Source organism: Vombatus ursinus, unplaced genomic scaffold, assembly GCF_900497805.2.
Source record: "Vombatus ursinus unplaced genomic scaffold, bare-nosed wombat genome assembly UNPS02014818.1, whole genome shotgun sequence".
Lineage (NCBI taxonomy): Eukaryota > Metazoa > Chordata > Mammalia > Diprotodontia > Vombatidae > Vombatus > Vombatus ursinus.
The window spans coordinates 25,719,331-25,738,498 of NW_020954596.1; the positions used below are offsets into that span (position 1 = coordinate 25,719,331).

At 38.6% G+C, this 19,168-nt stretch overlaps 1 protein-coding gene across 11 annotated transcripts in view; it reads right to left on the reverse strand.

Annotated features, from left to right (window-relative positions):
- LDB2 (LIM domain binding 2) overlaps window positions 1-18,888 on the reverse strand; it is a 411,762-nt gene extending 392,874 nt beyond the window's left edge. For 6 of the 11 annotated variants that reach the window (XM_027836666.1, XM_027836665.1, XM_027836664.1 and 3 more), the window contains exon 1: window positions 18,500-18,888. In XM_027836666.1, coding sequence (XP_027692467.1) covers window positions 18,500-18,631 — 132 coding nt within the window. In that variant the 5' untranslated portion in view covers window positions 18,632-18,888. Of the gene's footprint in view, window positions 1-2,593; window positions 2,639-18,499 lie in introns of all 11 variants that reach the window. The other 5 variants (XM_027836662.1, XM_027836663.1, XM_027836661.1 and 2 more) reach the window with 1 other exon arrangement.
- Between the last annotated feature and the right edge of the window lie 280 nt (window positions 18,889-19,168).

Here is a 19,168-nt window from a genome sequence, read left to right on the forward strand (position 1 = left end):
ACTTAACAATGTCTCCAGAATATCTAAGCCAATTGGTCCCTGTATCTAAAACCCCCTCTCCAAAAACAAATTAACAGAGTAACAGTATGGAAGACAGTTAAAAGTACTTAGCTCAACTTTTTGGCAGTGGGGACACTGAGAAGTCAGTCAGTATGTAACTTGCTTTGCCTTCTTCAAAACCTTTATGTGTAGCTTCCAACTTTCCCCATATTGACTGGCAGAAGTAGGGAGAAGAATGATTAGAAAATGGAGTAGGGACTGACCTATTTCAAGGAAGAGATAACATGGCTGAAGTAGGGTAAGAAACCTGGCTTTCAAAACTGGGGTTGTGAGTTCAATCTCATCTCTGATACTTGCTATTATTTGTGAGTCCATTGTAATACATCTGGGCTTTAGTTTCCTCCTATTTATAAGAATGGAGTTCAATTAGGTGATCTCTGAGATACTTCCAGCTCAAAATCCTATGATTTGGGCAATTTCTCACTGACTCAAAGCATTAAAAGTAATCATGACGATGAAGAGGAGGAGGAGGAGTATAAATCGGCTTTCCTCGAGCTTTTCTCTCTCACCACAATTTCAAGTAAGATCCTCTAATTATTCAGTCTAGCACTAAATAAGGTATTATCTTTCAAGATATTATCCCTTTTGGGAGGAAGTAATTAAATGGCTTTATGCCTCTAAAGATCACCAGATATTCAATGGACTCAAAGTCACAAAGTACAAAAAGTAGATTAAAAGTTTAAAAAAAATGGGATCAGGAATCACTACACAAGAGTAGCAATCTGCAGTGGGACATTACTCCTGAATCTGTAAATGTCAACAACCCACTGTATCCCTCATAACAATGGGGGTGGCACATGACCCTTCCCAGATGATTTCTACTTTGTCATGATACCATAAGTGAATAGAGTGCTAGTGTCAGGAAGCCTTGGGTTTGAATCCTGCCCAGTAACTAACATTTATATAGCACTGGCGTTTTACAAATATGATCTCATTTGTTCCTCACAATAACCTGGGGAAGAGAATACTTTTATCCCCATTTCACAGATGAGGAAACTGAAGCAGATGAAGGTCATGTGACTTACCCAGAGTCACACAGCTAATAAGTGTGTGAGGCCACATTTGAACTCAGGTATTCCTGATTCTACATCCAGTGTTCCAGGCACTACACTACCCAGCTGTCTAAGATAAAATAATAGTCATTTGGTTAACTCTTAAATAATAGCCATAGATAATAATTGCATGACCCTGAGCAAAATCACTTAACTGCTATAAGCATATTTCCTTATCTGTAAGATGGAGATAACAATAGTACCTATTTCACGAGCTTTTCAAAATGAGGTAATGAAAGAAAAGAACTTAGCAAAAGTTAACATACTATATAAATATGAGCTAATAGGTATAGATTTTCTCCTCCTCTAAAAAAACCTCAAAGAATTTTGAATTAGAGTAAGAAAGCTGACTATTCCCCAATCTCCTTTCTTCCACTTATTCCTATTATTTTATTATATCAAGTGCATCCAGATCACTTCAAGTAAATCTCAGGAGACTGGGTAATATTATATATAGTATGTGCTTGTTGGAAATACAGTGGAATGAATTATAGTTAAAATTTCAGTTTAAATTCTAAATGTCTTGACATGTTTTCCTTTCAGCAGACACTTGGAAATATTATAATCTATAGTTTAATGTTTATTTGTTTCAAAAAGAGTATTTTGGACAAATCAAATGAAAAGTTTAGAGTCCTTATAAAATTGGCTTAAATCACTATCCCAGCAAGTGTTTTTTAAAAATAATAGACACAAGTGACCATTTCCAAGCAGTAAAATGCACTTAGCCAACAGGCATTAATAGTCTTTCTGGAATAACCTAATACCTTAGGCTTATTTTCCAGTCTTAGTTTAGATGCATTCTAGCCCTCCTAAAAAACAGTCAGGATAGGGCAATTACTTATCTTTGCTTTTGTGTACTGTAAATGTTGGGTCCTTATGTGTAAATGGCAGAGAGGAAGGAAGAAGCTTAATACTTCTTTTCTGAGCAAAGCATATTTTTAGAGAAAATGGCAAAATTCTGTTTCCACAACAAATACCATCCTCCGGTTCCTTTCTGCAACAACAAGGCCATCATGATTAAACCGGATTTCCCCTCACCCCACAGAAAAAGAAAATAACAGGAGAGAGCAATATAAGAGGGAGGGAGCAATATAACAGAAGGACCTAGAAGAACGGCTATTCCATGACCGCTCCACTTGGTGCTAATCTCATACAGGTCTATTGACTTTGCCTTTTAATTTATTTTCATGTAGCAGATCAGAAAAATAAGATTCCTTGTAGTCTAGATACTAGAATATTCCTGTGCTCCAGGACACTTGCCTTTGCCTATATCACGCTCACCCATAACTGAGAGGTGGAGAGCTTGATGAGGAAAATGAATCTCAATGATGAAGTGAACACCACATAAAAGTAACATCAGCACTTCTTATTCTTGATGATCAAAGCGGGGGAGGGGGAATGGAAAATGAGCAGTTAAAGCACAAGATGATCCAAAATCCAACTGGAGATCTTTTAGAGCTGTAAGGGGCCCATGAACCCACCTCCTTGTGTTCCAGATATTGTCCAGGATGGCGAGTCCAGATTTCCTGGAAGGGGCAGGAGAGGAAGGAGGTTACAGTGTAATAGGAATAGAAAGAGCTCCCTTGACAACACCATTCCTCTAAAAGGGAACAATGCGGGGCAGCTAAGTGGCTCAGTGAATAGAGCTCTGGCCTTGGAGTCAGGAGGACCTGAGTTCAAACCCAGCCTCAGACACATAACACTCACTAGCTGTGTGATGCTGGGCAAGTCACTTAAAACCCGATCGCCTCACAAAAAAATTAAAAAAATAAATAAATAAAAGGGAACAACGTATGTGAGGGGCTTTGCCCTTCACAGTCTGGCTCCATGCTAGCCTCTCAAGCTGATCTCACACTAGTTCCCAACATGTACTCTTCAATCTAGACAAACTGGCTGGCTTGCTAGCCATGGCAGTCTAGCTCCTGCCTGCATGTTTTTGCACAGGGTGTCCTCACCCCCCATCACACACACACAAACACACACACACACACAAAGTCAAATGCTCTCCCCTTCTCCCTTCCACTTCTTGGAATCCCTGAGCTTAGCTTAGGTGCCATCTCCTAGATAAGGTCATTCCTGATCCTTTAAATTCTTAGTTCTCCCACTTGAATTGCTTTTAATTTACTTCATATACACTTACATATATACATATTGTATCCCTGCCCCAGTAGAATAATAATTTTATTTTTGTCTCTATATCCCCAGTGTCTCTTCTAGCATAATGCCCAACACAGGCTCAATAAATGCTTGTTGAAGTGAATTAAATTGGATGCCAATATTGCTATCCAAAGAAAACTTTTCAAGCCATACCAGCGTATAGAGCTTATGAAGCTTTCCCTGATCTGCTCTTCCTTCCTTTGCTTAAGGCGTTTCCTCTTTAAGGCCTTTCCTCTTTGAACTTTGTTCTATACTTTTGGTAATGTTCTAATCATGTCTTATTTTGTATTACAGCTAGCCATGTTAGGTCTTATTCTTATTCTCCTCCCCTTTTCCTGCTCCCAGATTACAAGCTCTCTAAAGGAAGTGAATGGCACTGTCTAACTTAAATTTTGAATCTCTCCCAGTACCTAGGCCAATGTTCTATACGTAGGCACTTAACAAATGTTAAATGAATAAATGAATGATGCTGCCTAGTCTACAAAGAAACTAAAAGCTCCCTCCCAAAAATTCACTTGCATGCTGCCCTAAATTCTCCCCTTAAACATTATGTCACTGTCAAAGAGTGACACTAAAGAGAAAACAGAGTGAGAGAGAGGAGGCAGACTTAGGGCATAAACTGCTAAGCAGTGTATTCATCATAGGGAATACTGAGCCTCAGTTACCTCAGTATCACTTTGACATTAGCCTCGTTGATGTAGAAGCAGAGGATGGCCTTATCTTCAATGACATTCAATAGACCAGAGCTACAGAATCATTACATAACCTTAGCTTAATGTAGTCTGGCTTATTTTAAAAGTGCCATTTAAATCTGTCCTTTGTTTTCAGAAATCCAAGGCTAAAAATAATGTAACTCTGTAAACATGTATCTTTTAATTATATAAAAGAGAAAAGCTGTTAAGTAGTATGTAGAAGAGGCTTTAGTGAACACTGTTATGAGTATAGTATACATGTGTGTATATATGTATAAAATTTGTATGTGATGTATATTTCTTATGTTTACAAACACAGTGATGGTTCACCTATAATAAGCCAGGAATTTACAATAAGGCAAGGGACCACTAGAGGAAGCATCATTGGTTATAAAAAGAGCTATATTAATAGGAGAGCTGAGACATCCCCAAAGTCATGTCCTGGGGGACTGTCGGCATGAAGCCACAAAGATGGAGATGGAATGCCAAGGTTGAGAAACAGTAGGACCAGATTGATGGGAATAGACTTATTTGAAGAAGAGTAATATGAAATAAGCCAGGAAAGCTAAGTTGAAGTCACACAGTGGAGGACTCCAATGACAGGCGGAAGAATTGGTATTTTATAGTAGAGGCAGTGGGAAACCAATGGCATACAAAATGCTTTGCATGTATAATACACATCCATTAGCTCCTTTGATTAAAGTAGAACACTTTTTGAATTATTACACTTTCCAACAAGCTGCATCAGAAACTTTCTAAGACCTTGAAAATGACCTTGAATTCTTAAAGATTTTTCCAGAAAAGGAACACAAGTTGTGACAGGTCTTACTGTCAGACCGCATGGCTGTTGTCAGAGGAACAGCTCAGCTAAATTTGGAGAGGAGCAGGACCAGGTTGACTAGAGGGAGATGAATTTTACAACCACAGTAACATTTTACTGAAAGAATACCATATGTATGTGCATAAAGAGACCATCAACAAAGACTTCCACAAGGCACCCAAGTTAAGCTCTGAAGGCAGTTAATCAATCATTCAATAATTTTTAAAGTCTTATTATGTGCCAGAAACTGGACTAAGTTGGGGAAGCTACAAAGATTGAACTGACCCTTCAGGCTAAGGACTCTAAGAGGGTGAAGTAAGGAAGGAGGGACTAAATTCAAGTCCTGGGGGAGAGTGGGTATGAAGCCACAGAGATGGAGATGGAATGCCAAAGTTGAGAAATAGTAGGACCAGATTGGTGGGAACAGACAGTATTTGAAGAGGAGTAATCTGAAATAAGCCAGGAAAGATAAGTTGAAGCCACACAGTGGAGGACTCCAATGCCAGGTGGAAGAATTGGTATTTTATCCTAGAGGCAGTAGGGAACCAATGGTATACAAAATTATAGATATAGATAGATATATAAGACACATCCATTAGCTCCTTTGATTAAAGTAGAATTATTACACTTTTCAACAAGTCCTTCAAGCTGCATCAGAAACTTTCTATGGCCTAAACCACATTAAATTTAAAAATTAATTTGGAGCCCACCTTCCCTGCATAAAGCACCAAATGATTTACAACCTCTGTGCATGCTTACAATGCTAACAACTCAAAATGCCCCCATTTGTTTCAAAAGTAGGAGCAATAGCAACAAAGAAAACAGGAGAAAAAGTTCATACTTTTAAATGGAAAATAAGGGTAAACACTTCCTAAAGGTAGGCAGAATTCTCGTCTAAGAGCACTACAATTTGAAGTTTCCTGTTAAGAAGTTCAGTTTGAACTTGGTGCCCGCTATTCAAGAATCCTCCCTTCCTCAAGCTTGCCTCCAATCTAGTTTGAGTATGCAGATGATTCATTCAGAATTTGGAGCTCCCTGGATGCAAAGCATCACACTGGGGCATCTTAGAAATTCCAAGGACCATAATGCTGTGGTTGGATTTCCATTTTTAAACAAAACAATATTGTTTTGAAAGTAGTGGGATGTTTAAGACAATGGTTGAGTTTTTTTTCAACATTAATATGTCCCTATTGCCCAGATACAGATGTTTAAGACAGCCAGTAACCAGTGAAAGTACACCAGATACTCAGAGTCGTATCAGATCTCCGTAATGCAGTGGTCAGGAACGGACTGTTTGACTCCATCACCAAATTCCTAGTTTCTAGTGCTAATGTAATATGCAACTTGGTTCTACCAAATCAAAACCATCCAAAGAGTCTGAGCATCCCCCTAAGTAGGTAATAATGACCTTATGTGCAATTTTAATTTCAAATGAAAACTTTCAGCCAGCTGCAGGAAAATCCTATTTTAAACAAGGGGTTCTTAACTTTTTTTGTGTTGTGTACCCCTTTGGCAGCCTGGTAAAGCCAACAGACTCCTTCTCAGATGATCTTTTTACATCTATAAAATAAAACACATAGAATCACCAAGGAAAGCAATTATATTAAAACACAGTTGTCAAGATATTTTGTTTAAAAAAAAATAACTTCACCAACCCAGGGTTAAGAACTCCTATTTAAATAATCACCTAAAACACAGCAAAACCACTGTGTGTCTCACACTAATATTGAGACTAAAGTGCATAGACACATAGTCCTAATGACTAGAGAGTCAGTCTCAGGAATCAGGAAAACTTTGGCCTGAGGGCAGGCACTCTCTTCCCCCTCCCCCCCCCTTTTTTTATCCCCAGCACTTAGCACAGTGCCTGACACATAGTAGGCACTTACTAAATGTTTATTGATAGATTGACTTCTGCCTCTGACACAAATTGGCTAAATGACCCTACTAGGGGACAATTCACTTAAACTCTCAGTTTCCCTAGGCAACTCTCTAAGCTTATACATCAAAGAGTAAGGGCAGATCTACATTGATAGAGAGAGTTTCCTAACCAAGTGTTCCCCATATCAATGAAATCACAGGTCTGATAAAAAGGGCAATTCATGTTTATTGCTTTGTGGCTGACTTGCCAACATGGATTTTCAGCAACAAGATAAAAACCTTAGGTGTCCCAAGAAATGAGCCACACAGAAAAGCAAAAGTTGAGGGCCTTTTTCTTTTCCCAGACAGAAAATAATGTAATTGTTTGGCTATGCACAGCAGCTACATGGTATTTCTCTAGTCTGGCAGATGAGAAATTATTATTGAAATACTGTAAATATCATAGGTGTCTCAGTCAATGAAATGAGGCATAGGGAGGAATGTGGAACTGGAGTAATCGAGAAATGAGATAAAAATCATCGTGGTGGAACTTGCGGCTGTATCCAGAAGGAAATTATACTAATCTAGCCAGGTAGTTTACCTCCACGTGAAATGCATTACTGTGCCAAAGACTCCACAGCAGTAGCTGGCAAGGCAGCCCTTCTACCTGTTACTGCATTTCTGATACGTTAAGAAGTAAGCCACAAGGTGTCACAGTGCTTCAGCCGGCAGCCAGGGCTCTTGTCAGTCTAGACACGCAGGTTGGGACTTCAGGTTCCCTACCAGGGCTGACACAGCTCTCTACTAGAAGTCTGTGCCATGCTGCATATTTCCAAGCACTGCTCTTTAGGGGAAATGGTCAGGCAAGGCCAGCCAGGTTGCTTCTAATCTACCCCCGGAGGGACATATGGAATATTCCTCTTTATAACCTGATTTTCGAAGGGGCTGTGCTTAGCATCCTGGCATCCTAACTGAGTCTCTTGGATTGGATTATTAACCCAGTGAAAGCACAGGCAAGCTCAGGATTTGTTTTTTGGGTTTTTTTTTCCTTCAACATAATGACACACATACAGCATTGAATCTTGGAATCTGGTCATGATTTTCAATGCAAAAGCTCAGTTCTTAATACTTAACTTAGGGTGTGTCAGTAAGATAATTACAACTCGAATTTATGGAAACATGAATGTATAGAGGATTCCATTCTGCAGAATAGTGACTCTTCCATAACAGGTACATAGATAATGGTTAAGCAATTATTTTTTTAACTGCTGAGATGCAAGTAATATGCCTCTGTCAGGATGTGGAATAAGCAGTCTTTCAGGGAAGTTACAATGTAGATTTTGTGCCTTGATTATTAAAAGGGGTAACCAATATGCAAGGACCATCATTCTAAGATGTTTTTTTTAAAAAGATATTCATTGCTAATGACAAAACATATCTCCCTTCTCATGACAGAGAGGTGGTAGACCACAGGAGTAGAATAAGGCATACCCTGTCATGAATAGTCAATATGATCTATTTATTTTACTTGACTGTAGTTCTTTAGTTTAAGGGAGGGCTATTTGGGTGGCAAGGGGGAGTTGTTAGGAAGTTATAGCGATGTAAGACAAAATAAAAAAATGTATTAGTTAAGAGAAAGTAAATATATTGAACCTTTTTTTTCACCTCCTTTATTTCCTGATATGCACTAAGAGATAACAACTATGGATAATGACTGCATGTGCCAAGTAGCATCGTGCCGGTGAAAGAGGTGTTGACAGTAGATGGAGTAGGGCAATGGATATAACTAGACGTCGTTGTTCAGCAGTTGAAGTCGTGTCTGACTCTTTGTGACTCCATTTGGGGTTTTCTTGGCAAAGATACTGGAGTGGTTTTCCATTTCCTTCTCCAGCTCATTTTACAGATGAGGAAACTGAGGCAAACAGGGTTAAGTGACTTGCCTTGGATCACACAGTAACTTTCTAATGCCAGATTTGAATTCAGGTCTTCCTGACTCTAGTCCTAGTACTCTATCTACTGTGCCACCTAGCTGGCCCAACTAGATGTTAAGAGTCTATATTCCATTTTGTCAGGCAAAAATCTCACATCAATACTGCCTTCAACAAAGTTGGTTTTCAACACATATATGTGTGTGTATGTATGTATATATATATATGCATATACTATATAATATTAAATATATGTGTATGCGCCTTTGCCTGCCCTTTTCAGAATTTTGATAAACGCTAGCTAAACAGTTACCACAAATTTTCTTCTACAACCCAGAATAGTAACTAAATGTTTATTAGCCCCTCGGCAAAGACTGATCTGGGGTACATAGAATCATTGAGTTGGGTGGGGTGCTGGTGAACACCGGGTTCACCCCATGCAGTAACCCTTTCTACAACATCTTTGACAGGTGACCACCTAGCTTCTGCTCATATACTTCATTACTTTGCAAAGCAGTCCAATGCTGCACAGCCCCATTTCCTAGGAACTTTCTGCCCCTTACATTTATCCATAATCTTCCTACCTATAACATCAATTCACTGTTCCTAGTTCTGCTCTCCCTTGGTTCTCTTTATACTTGTCTGACTACTAGTTTTCAGTTTACTTTCCTTAGCCACGTTACAGCTGATAATTGTGGGTGTCCCCCAAGGCTCTGTTCTGGGCCCTTATCTCTTCTTGATCTATTCTCTTATATGATGATGTCAGCAGCTCCCATGGTCCAATTACCATCTCTATGCGGATGATTCCCAGATTAATGCATTCAACCTAAGTCTCTCTTCTGATCTCCAGGCTCACATCCTTTTGGACATCTCAAAATGGAAATCCTGTAGGTTTTTCCATCTGCTCTCCTCTTCCAAATTTTCCTATCACTATTGAACACACCATTGTCCCAGTTACCCAGGCTTGCAAACATGAGCTCTCCCTCTCATTCACACCACGTACTGAATCCATTGTCGAATCTTGTCATTTCTACCTTTGCGACATCTCTTCTAAATGTAACGTTCCATTTACACACACCACCTAAAACAGGTGTTCATCATCTCTCTCCCGATTCATTGCAGTAGCCTTCTAATCGTGCTTCCTGCCTCAATTCTATCCCCACTTCGCTCTATCCCCACAGCTGCCAAGGTAACTTTCCTAACCAATCCAAACATGTCACCCTGCACTCCACCCAACAAAACCAATGGCTCCCTTTTACTTGAAGATCAACGATAAAGTCCTCTGACATTTAAAATCATTCCTAACCTGGTCCCTTCCTACCTCTCCAGCCTTCTTACACTTCATACTCCTCTATGTACTTCACAATCCAGTTACAATGGCCTACTTACTGTCACGCGCACACACACACACACACACACACACACACACACGCACACACACTCCATCTCCCACCTCACTTTTGTAAAAGCTGCCCCATGCCTGGCATGCTCCTCCTCCTGCCTTCTGCTTCTCAGTGACCCTGGCTTCCTTCAAAGACTCAGGTCAAATCCCACCTTCTTCAGGCAGTTCTCCCCCCATCTCAACAGTTAATGTTTTCTCATCTGAGATTTCTTTCCCTCTACTTTCTACATTTTTACATGTATATAGCTGTCTACATGTTGTGTCCCCCATTAAAATGTGCGTTCCTTAAGGGCAGGCACTGTTTTTGCCTTTCTCTGTATCTTCAGTGGTTAGCCAGGTTAGGTTCCCAACACATAGTAAACACTTAATAAATGCTTGTTTGCCTGGCTGACTGCCCTTTCCTTACCTCTGCCCAGAGCAACAAAGAATAAACTTATTTCCCCTCTCAGATAAAGGTCCTTAAAATATGGGCATACCACATCCTGTGGCCCAATAAGAAGTAGGTACTGGTTCTAGGTAAATAGCGGCTAAGATAAATAGTAGGAATGGTTTTCTCCTCTTATCTTTGACTCCAAAGCACATAACAAAGTGCTTTACATATAGTAGGTGCTCAATAAATGTTTGTTGTTTGCTGAATGTTTTGTTGAAACTAAAGACTCACAGTCTTTAATACAGAGGACACTCAGAGAATCAGTCATCTGTCACAAAAGACAGCGAATGGCAGAAGAAGAGGAAGTGCTTAGGGTGACTAGCTTTGGTTAAGGAATCTAACATAGATTTTCAAGATGTGAAAAAAATCCATTTATTTCTTTGAAAATTCCTAATCAGGTGCAGCTAGGTCGCACAGTGGATAGAGCACCAGCCCTGGATTGAGGAGGACCTGAGTTCAAATCTGGCCTTAGATACATAACACTCACTAGCTGTGTGACTCTGGGCAAGTCACTTAACCCCGATTGCCTCACCAAGATAAAAATTCCTAATCAAACTCAATTAAATCCGAATCTGTAAACTGCACAATATGATATAGTCATACTAGCTCTCCAAATGGAAATACTCATTCTTAAAACAGAAAAAGCTTCGAAGAACTTGCAGCTCACATATATCCCTACTCCTGAAAAGAACCATTTATCCAGTCTCTGAGAGGATCAGCCATTGATAATGTGACACACTGAATCAGGCTATAAGCACACATTCAAGTGTACACACATATCAACAATCTATACACGCACATGTGCACACACACATGCGTACACACAGCCCTTTACCTCAGAATCATAGAATATTCACTAGCGATAGGAGGGAACTGAGAGATCATCACAGTGGTGTCAAATTCAGATAGGAAATGAATAACTAAATTTTATGAAAGGATCCCTGCAGGCCAGATAAGGACTAGAAAATGATATATTATTATTATCTATGTTCTACTGTATTTTTACTTATTTCATGATGACATTTGCATCTAGACTAAGGAATACCATAGGCCACACATCTGACATCTCTAAAAGAGAATCCCTTATTTTACAGACAAGGATGCTGAGCCTTAGAGAGGTGCATGTTCATTATACAACTTCAGATTGTCATGGAGAAAGAATTTACCTCGACAACAGTGATAATGTGCTTTGATGAAGATATAAAGTGGAAAGAGCACTGGTTTTGGAGTCAGAGAATCTTGGTTTACACCCCAGCTCTGCTATATGCCATTATGACCTTGGGCAAAGTTACTTTATACTCTGGGCCTCAGTTTCCTCATCAGTAAAATGAGAAGGTTGATAGGGGGTTCTTAATATTTTTGTTGGACCCTTTTGACAGTCTGGAGAAGCTTATGAACCCCTTCTCAGAAAAATGTTTTAAGATGCACAAAATTAAATATATGTTTACAAATTAAACCAATTACATTGAAATATATATATTTCTTAAAATCATCAAATCCAGGTTAAGAACCCTTGGACTAGATAGGCTCTAAGGTCTACTCTAGCTATAAACCAATGACTACATAAAATGAAAATATTGATGCGTGAATAGTTGGGCATTGTACTTTCCATTGTTTCTCTAATAGTAGGGATAGGTCAACATTGTGCCATCCATACTCTCTCAGTTACTTTGTGACTCAAGAATTTGGAAGACAGTTGCCTGATTTGGATGTCCAGTTAGATAGCTTTGCTCTATGTGATCAGCAGCACACAGAAAAGCTCATTGGACTTTCTGGGATGGCACCTAATTTTCTAGCATCCTTAGTACCAAGTCCTATACAGCTCTAATCAGCCAGACTTGGACAAATATATTTAGATCTGCTGGTCAAATACTCTAGCAAAAATTAGAATTATCACTGCTGTTTCTATCACAATCTTTTGCACTACCTATGATACAAAACCTTGTTTTGTTGTTGTTTTTTTTGTTGTTGTTGTTGTTTTGGTGAAAATAAGTTGCCTTTGCTCTGATCAAAAATTTCAAAGGTCAAGATGATAGACACTATTCCTGAATGAGATATATATATATATATATATATATGTTTGACTCAACTGGGTAGAGTAATAGCTATGACAAATGAAGGCTCTTAAGTAATCTGAAAGATTTTATTTTTTAAATGAGATACAGTTAGAGATGTACCACCCACAACCAAATAAATGCATTCAAGAAATCCTAAGCTTGCAATATTTGCAAAGCTGCTTTATTTGCTCAAAAAAAAGGCATTCTGTATATTCTTCATGAAAAACAAACTGGTGAGGACAATTGTAATAAAAGGAGATTTACAGCCTGCTCTCCTTACACTTTAAATTTATTTCTATCTCAAACGCAAACAGAAAGCTAAACATTTGCCAAATGTATACAGTTTGATTTTTTTTTATCATAATGCACTTACCTCCCAAAATTAAGCTTTCATTGATTCTAAGCAGATAAGAATCTGCCTTGAAAGCAAATTGACTGATTTCCCCCCTCCTGGCCTCTTAAGAATTGTTAGTTTGTAGCAATTTTTAATTAAAAACAGCTCCCACAGAAGAAAATAGAAAAAAAAAAACTTCAGGGAAAATAAAATCAGTCCAACCGTCCTTCAATTTCTTCTCTAAGGCCATGTTGATATAAAGGAGAGTTTGGAAGCTCCCTCCTTGAAAAATGCCCTTTGGGTTCCTGCTAACCATTGTCAAAATAGGTTTGATCTAGTCCCCTTCTTCCCCAAATTCTTATTAAATTGCAAATTTTTAGGGTACCTCAAGGAAAGAGCAACATTATTTTTCCTTAATTCCTCAAAACAAGTTATCTCAAAGTATTTCTTTTTCTTTTTCCCCCTCCGAAGCTAAACATCTAAACTCATTTTAACGACACGCTATCTACATAAAATCAGTGATAACAAGCTGCTCCAACAATAAATAGGAGGTTACAACATGAATCCTTGTGACTAAAGCATACAGAAATGGAGCTGCAGGAGTAAGAATTTTTTTTCACAGGGAATTTTGATGACAAGCTGGGGAGAAAACAACCAAACAATAGACATTAAATGTTAATGTCGCCAAAAATATTTGGTTCAGTACCAACATTCATGTTAAACTCCATGGAACTAAAACTTTATCAGCCCATAATTTTACTTATGTGTGTTTGTTCTGAACTGTAATAATAATTTTCAGTTAATCCTGGAGAGGGTGGGGGACAGAAAAGAGAGGAATAGTATGAAAGAGAAGTTACTATCATGAAGCATCGATGAAAGAGAAATAGATATGTGAGGTCTGTTAATAATTTTGGCCCTAACAGCCATCATTAAAAACAAAACAAAAAACTTTCATCTTTTAAAAGAGGATCTTGCTAAAAGGAAAGGAAGCCAGCCCTCTTGGAAACAGAAACTACCAGACCACCTGAATGAGGAAATGAAATAAATGGAGCCAACACAGCACCAAGTTACCTTCAATAAATGACAACTTTTTAAATATCAGTACTTGGTCAACTTTAAGCCACTGAACAATCCAAACAACTTAAAATGGTCATTATTCTATTTTTCTTCCTCGTTTTGTTTCAAGTACATATATACAGATAGATACATACATACACATATATACACACATGTATGTATTTATGTATATGTGTGTTAATGTTAAAACGCAAGCCACATAATGTAATCAAATAATTAGAATTTTCCTTATCAAAATTTTTCCATGAAACACAGAAATTTAGGAGCACTCAACTTCTTTTTCTTTTCCTCCTGATTCCAGGACCTTTCATGTTATGATCATATAGTTAACTGTATAGTCATAACAAACTTAAAAATCAAGATTCTCCAAAAATATGATCTGGATGTCAAAATGGGTGTTTTGGAAACATAAAATTGAGCAGAAGTATTCCAATGAAAAAGATCCCTTTTTCCTCCTTTCATTACAGGGTTGTTGAAGCACACAATTGTAAGACAACACTCACAAGAAGAATATGAATATTAAATACATTTTTATGAAATTCTGATCTGATTTAGATAATCACACACACACATACAAACCCACCACATTTCACAACAACAAAGAGTGTATTTTGCTAACATTAAAAATATACTCTAAAATATTTTTACATTCCTTTAAAGGAAAAAGGTGAGATACTGAAATGCATTCATGCACAAATCTTTTATTCTCCACAAAGATTAAATTACCTAATTCTAAAAGTTACCTGATCTACTAAAATAAATCTGGTAGTAGGGGGTGTGGGGTGGACTTAGTAGGGGAGAAAATTGTAGAGGAGCAAGGAGACTGCCATCACAGCTCTCTTCCTCTCATCTAAAAGGTGTATACCCATCAAAAATAAAGTGTTAGATATGAATATCCATGATCTATCATCCAACTGCAGCTGTTATTATTAGCACAGTTTTCTCTCAGCACCTAGCAAAATTGTAGCAAATGATGTTTGCTAAATTAATGTATTCCTACCCATAGTTCTATTTTGCTTTATTTTGTTTTGTTTTTCTTTCTCCACTATTACCCAGGATTTCAAGACTACTCTTATGGTTAGCCTAAGGATTATCAGCAGAATTGTAGAGTACTAAATAAAATTCAAGACTTTCAAAGTAGTCTTGGAACTAGAAGGCATTTTGGAGATCATTTAATCCAACTCATTCATTGTACGGATGAGTAAACTGAGACCCAGTGGAAGTGAAGTCATACACCTAATTAATTAGTAATGGCAGATCTGGAAATAGACACCAGATCTTCTAATCTCTAGTACAATTGCACTTTCCACTACCCCACATTGCCTTTCAAAACAGACTAAAGCCATAGTCTAGCCTTCTTGGCATATGCCAAACTGTCCAAGAAAGTAATCACACTTTGCTAACTGTTTCTGGTTGAGTTTAGTTTTGTTTAATAGGAAGGAATGCACCAACCCCCCCTTTACTGCCTTCACACAATTTCCGGGATGTCAGATTTAGACACAGGGTGTGGTTTTCTCAATGTATATAAGTATCATGGTTTATTTATCACTTTTCAGCCTTCTAAAGACAAACACTTACATTTTTTCCTAAGAAATTCCTACAACATTTAACTCCCTTTATTTTCTACCCAGGAACTTTTCATTGACATGGTGCAAAATAAACAAACTACAACCATTTGGATCAAGCCCATGTTCATGTAGCCAGAGTCGAAAGTAGAGACAATTACCTAAATAACTTGGTGTGGGTGTAAAGAGGCAAGGAATATCAATCTCCTAAAGGAAGGTAGGTGGGGACAGGAGATGGGGGTGGGGCAGGCAAAAGGTAGGGAAGAGTATTAATCTCATTCAAAGGACTGGCTAAAATAACTGAGTTCATTGGATATACACTTTGTACTGCCTGTGTTACAAATCTACTCTGTCATGCAAAGACAGTTGTTTTGGAAGTCTGACCCATTACTTTGTTCTTTGACCATAGGCAAGCAACTTAACCTTTCTTGCCTCAGTTTTCCTATATGTAAAATGAGCATAATAATATTAGCACTGTAATTATTGTGATGGGGAAAACAGTTGATAAACCTTAAAACAGAAACATGTATTGGTACTGTATTATCATCACACTGATTATTTAAACCAGTGACCACATAGGCTACTCCTGATGTGAAATTTTCTTACTGTCCAAGTATATGATATGCCAAAATCATGTTTGAAGATAATATCCTAGGGATACTGATTTGATCCTACTTTTATATTATACATAATTGCACAAATGTAAGCTGTCATGTGAATTGATTTAATTTCCTCACATTTCTAATTAGAAGCAAAAAGAGTCTTAAAGTTTGAAAGATTTAGTTTGATGTATTATTTTCATTAAATATGCCAGATCAAGCCCCTACTTTTACGGTCACAGAAGTAAAAACAAAACAAAACCAAAAAAAAAATCACCTCTTGAATTTTAGGACACCATCAAAGAAATTATTCTATGTCAAAGTTTAAAGTGTTTTTAAACTTTTTTTTCTAAATGGAGAAGCACTCTAGGCTTTAAAAGAAATACAAAACTTTAAACCAAATGCATGATAATAATAATAATAATAAAGTTAGAAGTTCCTACAGTTTAACTACCCCTAAAGAAAATGCGTTTTTAAAGAAACAAGATACAAATGGGAATCTTTTCAAAAGTCCTCCCTTGGATATAAAACAAATCTAGCAGCTTCATTGTATCCTGCTGAAATTTATGAAAGCTAGTGCAAGGATGTATGCCTAGTTTAGCAGTTCAGAACTGGTCATATAATGTTTGAAAGAGAACTAGTGAATACAAAATACCAGAGTGAAGTCTGCCTTAGTTCCCAAAAGAGGAAAGGGAGTTAAGGGAAGGAATCTCTTTGCACAACGTCTCTGAAACTTTCTGAAATGTTCATGTAAGTTGCTTTTAAATCTTATTGCTAGTCACGGGTTGCATTTCAACAACTAACAATCTCTTCTCATACTCATTATCTGTCTTTCCCCTCCACCCCCCAAATCAAATACTTTCACCAATGCATTCACACGATATTTTCTTTCCTTCTAATTCTTAAAAACACTGTCCTTTCTTCAATAGTTTGTGAGGGAATTTAATTCTAACACCCAGTTGTTAGATTCTGCATGGAGCAAACCCCCCCCCAAAAAAAATAAGACATATGTACAAACAAGCGTAAATCCCAGGCAGCAATTAATGCCCTCTACGCAAAACACAGTTATCATTTTTGTAGATGCATTGGCTTCTTGGATTTTAGTGATGTTATGAATTGCATATAACATTCATGGAACAATATGTAAGGAAAATATCAGTGATAACAGTTTTAATAAAGCAGTCCTTTGCTAGCAGTTGGCCAATCAGAAAGCAGGTCACATCTTGTTAGCTGTATCGTATACATTAAACGTCATGAATTCTCCATGGCTTAGCTGACAATTCATGCATGTGTTTTATTTTATAAAAACCTTGAGTAGTTCCTTTCAAAAGTTGTGATTCAACAATCAGGTTCATCTTAAATTTTCCCCAAATTATTCACTCTAGCTCCACACAAATGCATTGGACATTTGCAATCTGCAGAAGGCTATTAATTTTATAAGATTTATACTTCAAGTGTTGTCAGGGCATCCCCACTAAACTCCCTTTGGAAACATTTCAATACAAAGCATGTGCCCTGGCGTCAACACAGGCACATGGACCCAAATGCAGTCTAATTTAGCAGGCATGCTTTCACTCCAGAAAGTAAGGTTTCATTAAATATTTAAATTGCAGGATGCAAGCTTTAAGTTTTTTCATTTCAAAGTCCTCCCAAGTATTTCTATTATTCCTCTTCACTTAAGTGCTTACACCGGAGCTCGCTGGTCTTTAAGGGAAAAGATCCCAAGTGTGTAAAAATTAGGAACAGTTTCTACAAAGCCCCTCACACCAGTCCACGTTAGGAGGTACTCTGTCAGCTGTGCGATAAAGTCAGGAACTGATCACTTCCCCTCCCAAAGGCAACTGCTTTCCAAAATTAATACAGAAATATGTGCATATTTTATGATGAACATGTGTTCCTTAAGGACGACTCATAGGACAAGTTTTTCAAAAGTGTGCTCCTGGGGCTCTTCCGGGGTTACCTTTACATTTGGGAGGGGGTGACTGAAAAAAACAAACCCAAGAAAACAAATGTAGTTTCCTGGCAGCCCCCCTTCTGGAATTTACAAAGATTATTTCAACTCATGCAAATGACTATCCGATACCTTACAAGATACTCCCAGACTATGTCAGCAGGACGGACATCCTAGCCCTTTAAAACAAACCACTTTAAATAGGAAAAAAAAAAAAGGAAGAAAGAGGCAGCATTTGCTCAGATGGAGGGAGGGATTTGAGAATTCAACCTGAAGTGCTGCTGGGCTCTATTTCCAGATTTCAGCATCAACTGTGGTCTGCTCCAAGAGTTGCAGTGCATGGCAATAGAATGAGGGATCACCCACTGAAACTCGTGCATTCACGGGGGCGGGGAGGAGTGTATTCCAGGGTCTCCCCAGGCTGGTTAATGGGATGGGACGCTTCGGCTGGATTCTCCCCCTGAAGCCCCTCATTGACCATGCATGCCTAGCCGGAGAAGGAAGGTCGGGGCACTTACCTCTGTGCGAGACTGCAGCCTCTTGTTCATCTCATAGATTCGGTACTCTGGTTGCACCATGTACGGTGTGTGCCTCCTATAAAATGGGCCGAAAGGAGAAGAATAGAAGGGGTCATGTGGTGTGCTGGACATCTTGCCTGCTTGGAGGAAATCAAGCTATAGAGAGTATCACCAACATCCATACAGAGCACATGGGCTGTGTGTTCTTCCCAGTACAAAGTAGCTGCGCGCACACACACGCGCACACACACGCACACACAGAGCCACAGAGACACACTGACTGGAAACTGCTGTGGGAGCCCTCTCTCTATAGCAAGAGGCAGAGGCAGAGAGAGCAGGAGAGAGGAGGGAGAGTGAGCGAGAGCAAGAGAGCGCACGAGAGAGGAGGGAGAGGGAGAGAGGGGAGAGAGAGCACAAGCTCCAGAGAGAGAGAGAGAGAGAGAGGGAGAGGGAGGGAGTAAGGCAGAGGGAGTAAGAGAGAGGGGGAAGAGAGAGACGGAGAGAGACTGAGAGCTTCAGGCACAACTGCTCGGGTTTGTTTTTTTGTTTTTAAAGAAGCAGTATTTGTGGAGAGGTCATTTCCTGTCCACACTGTAGACTAGTTCAAAAATATAATTTTCCTCCCAGTCTGACAGAGGTCTAAGGTTTGGTTTTAATTTTTCCCAGGCA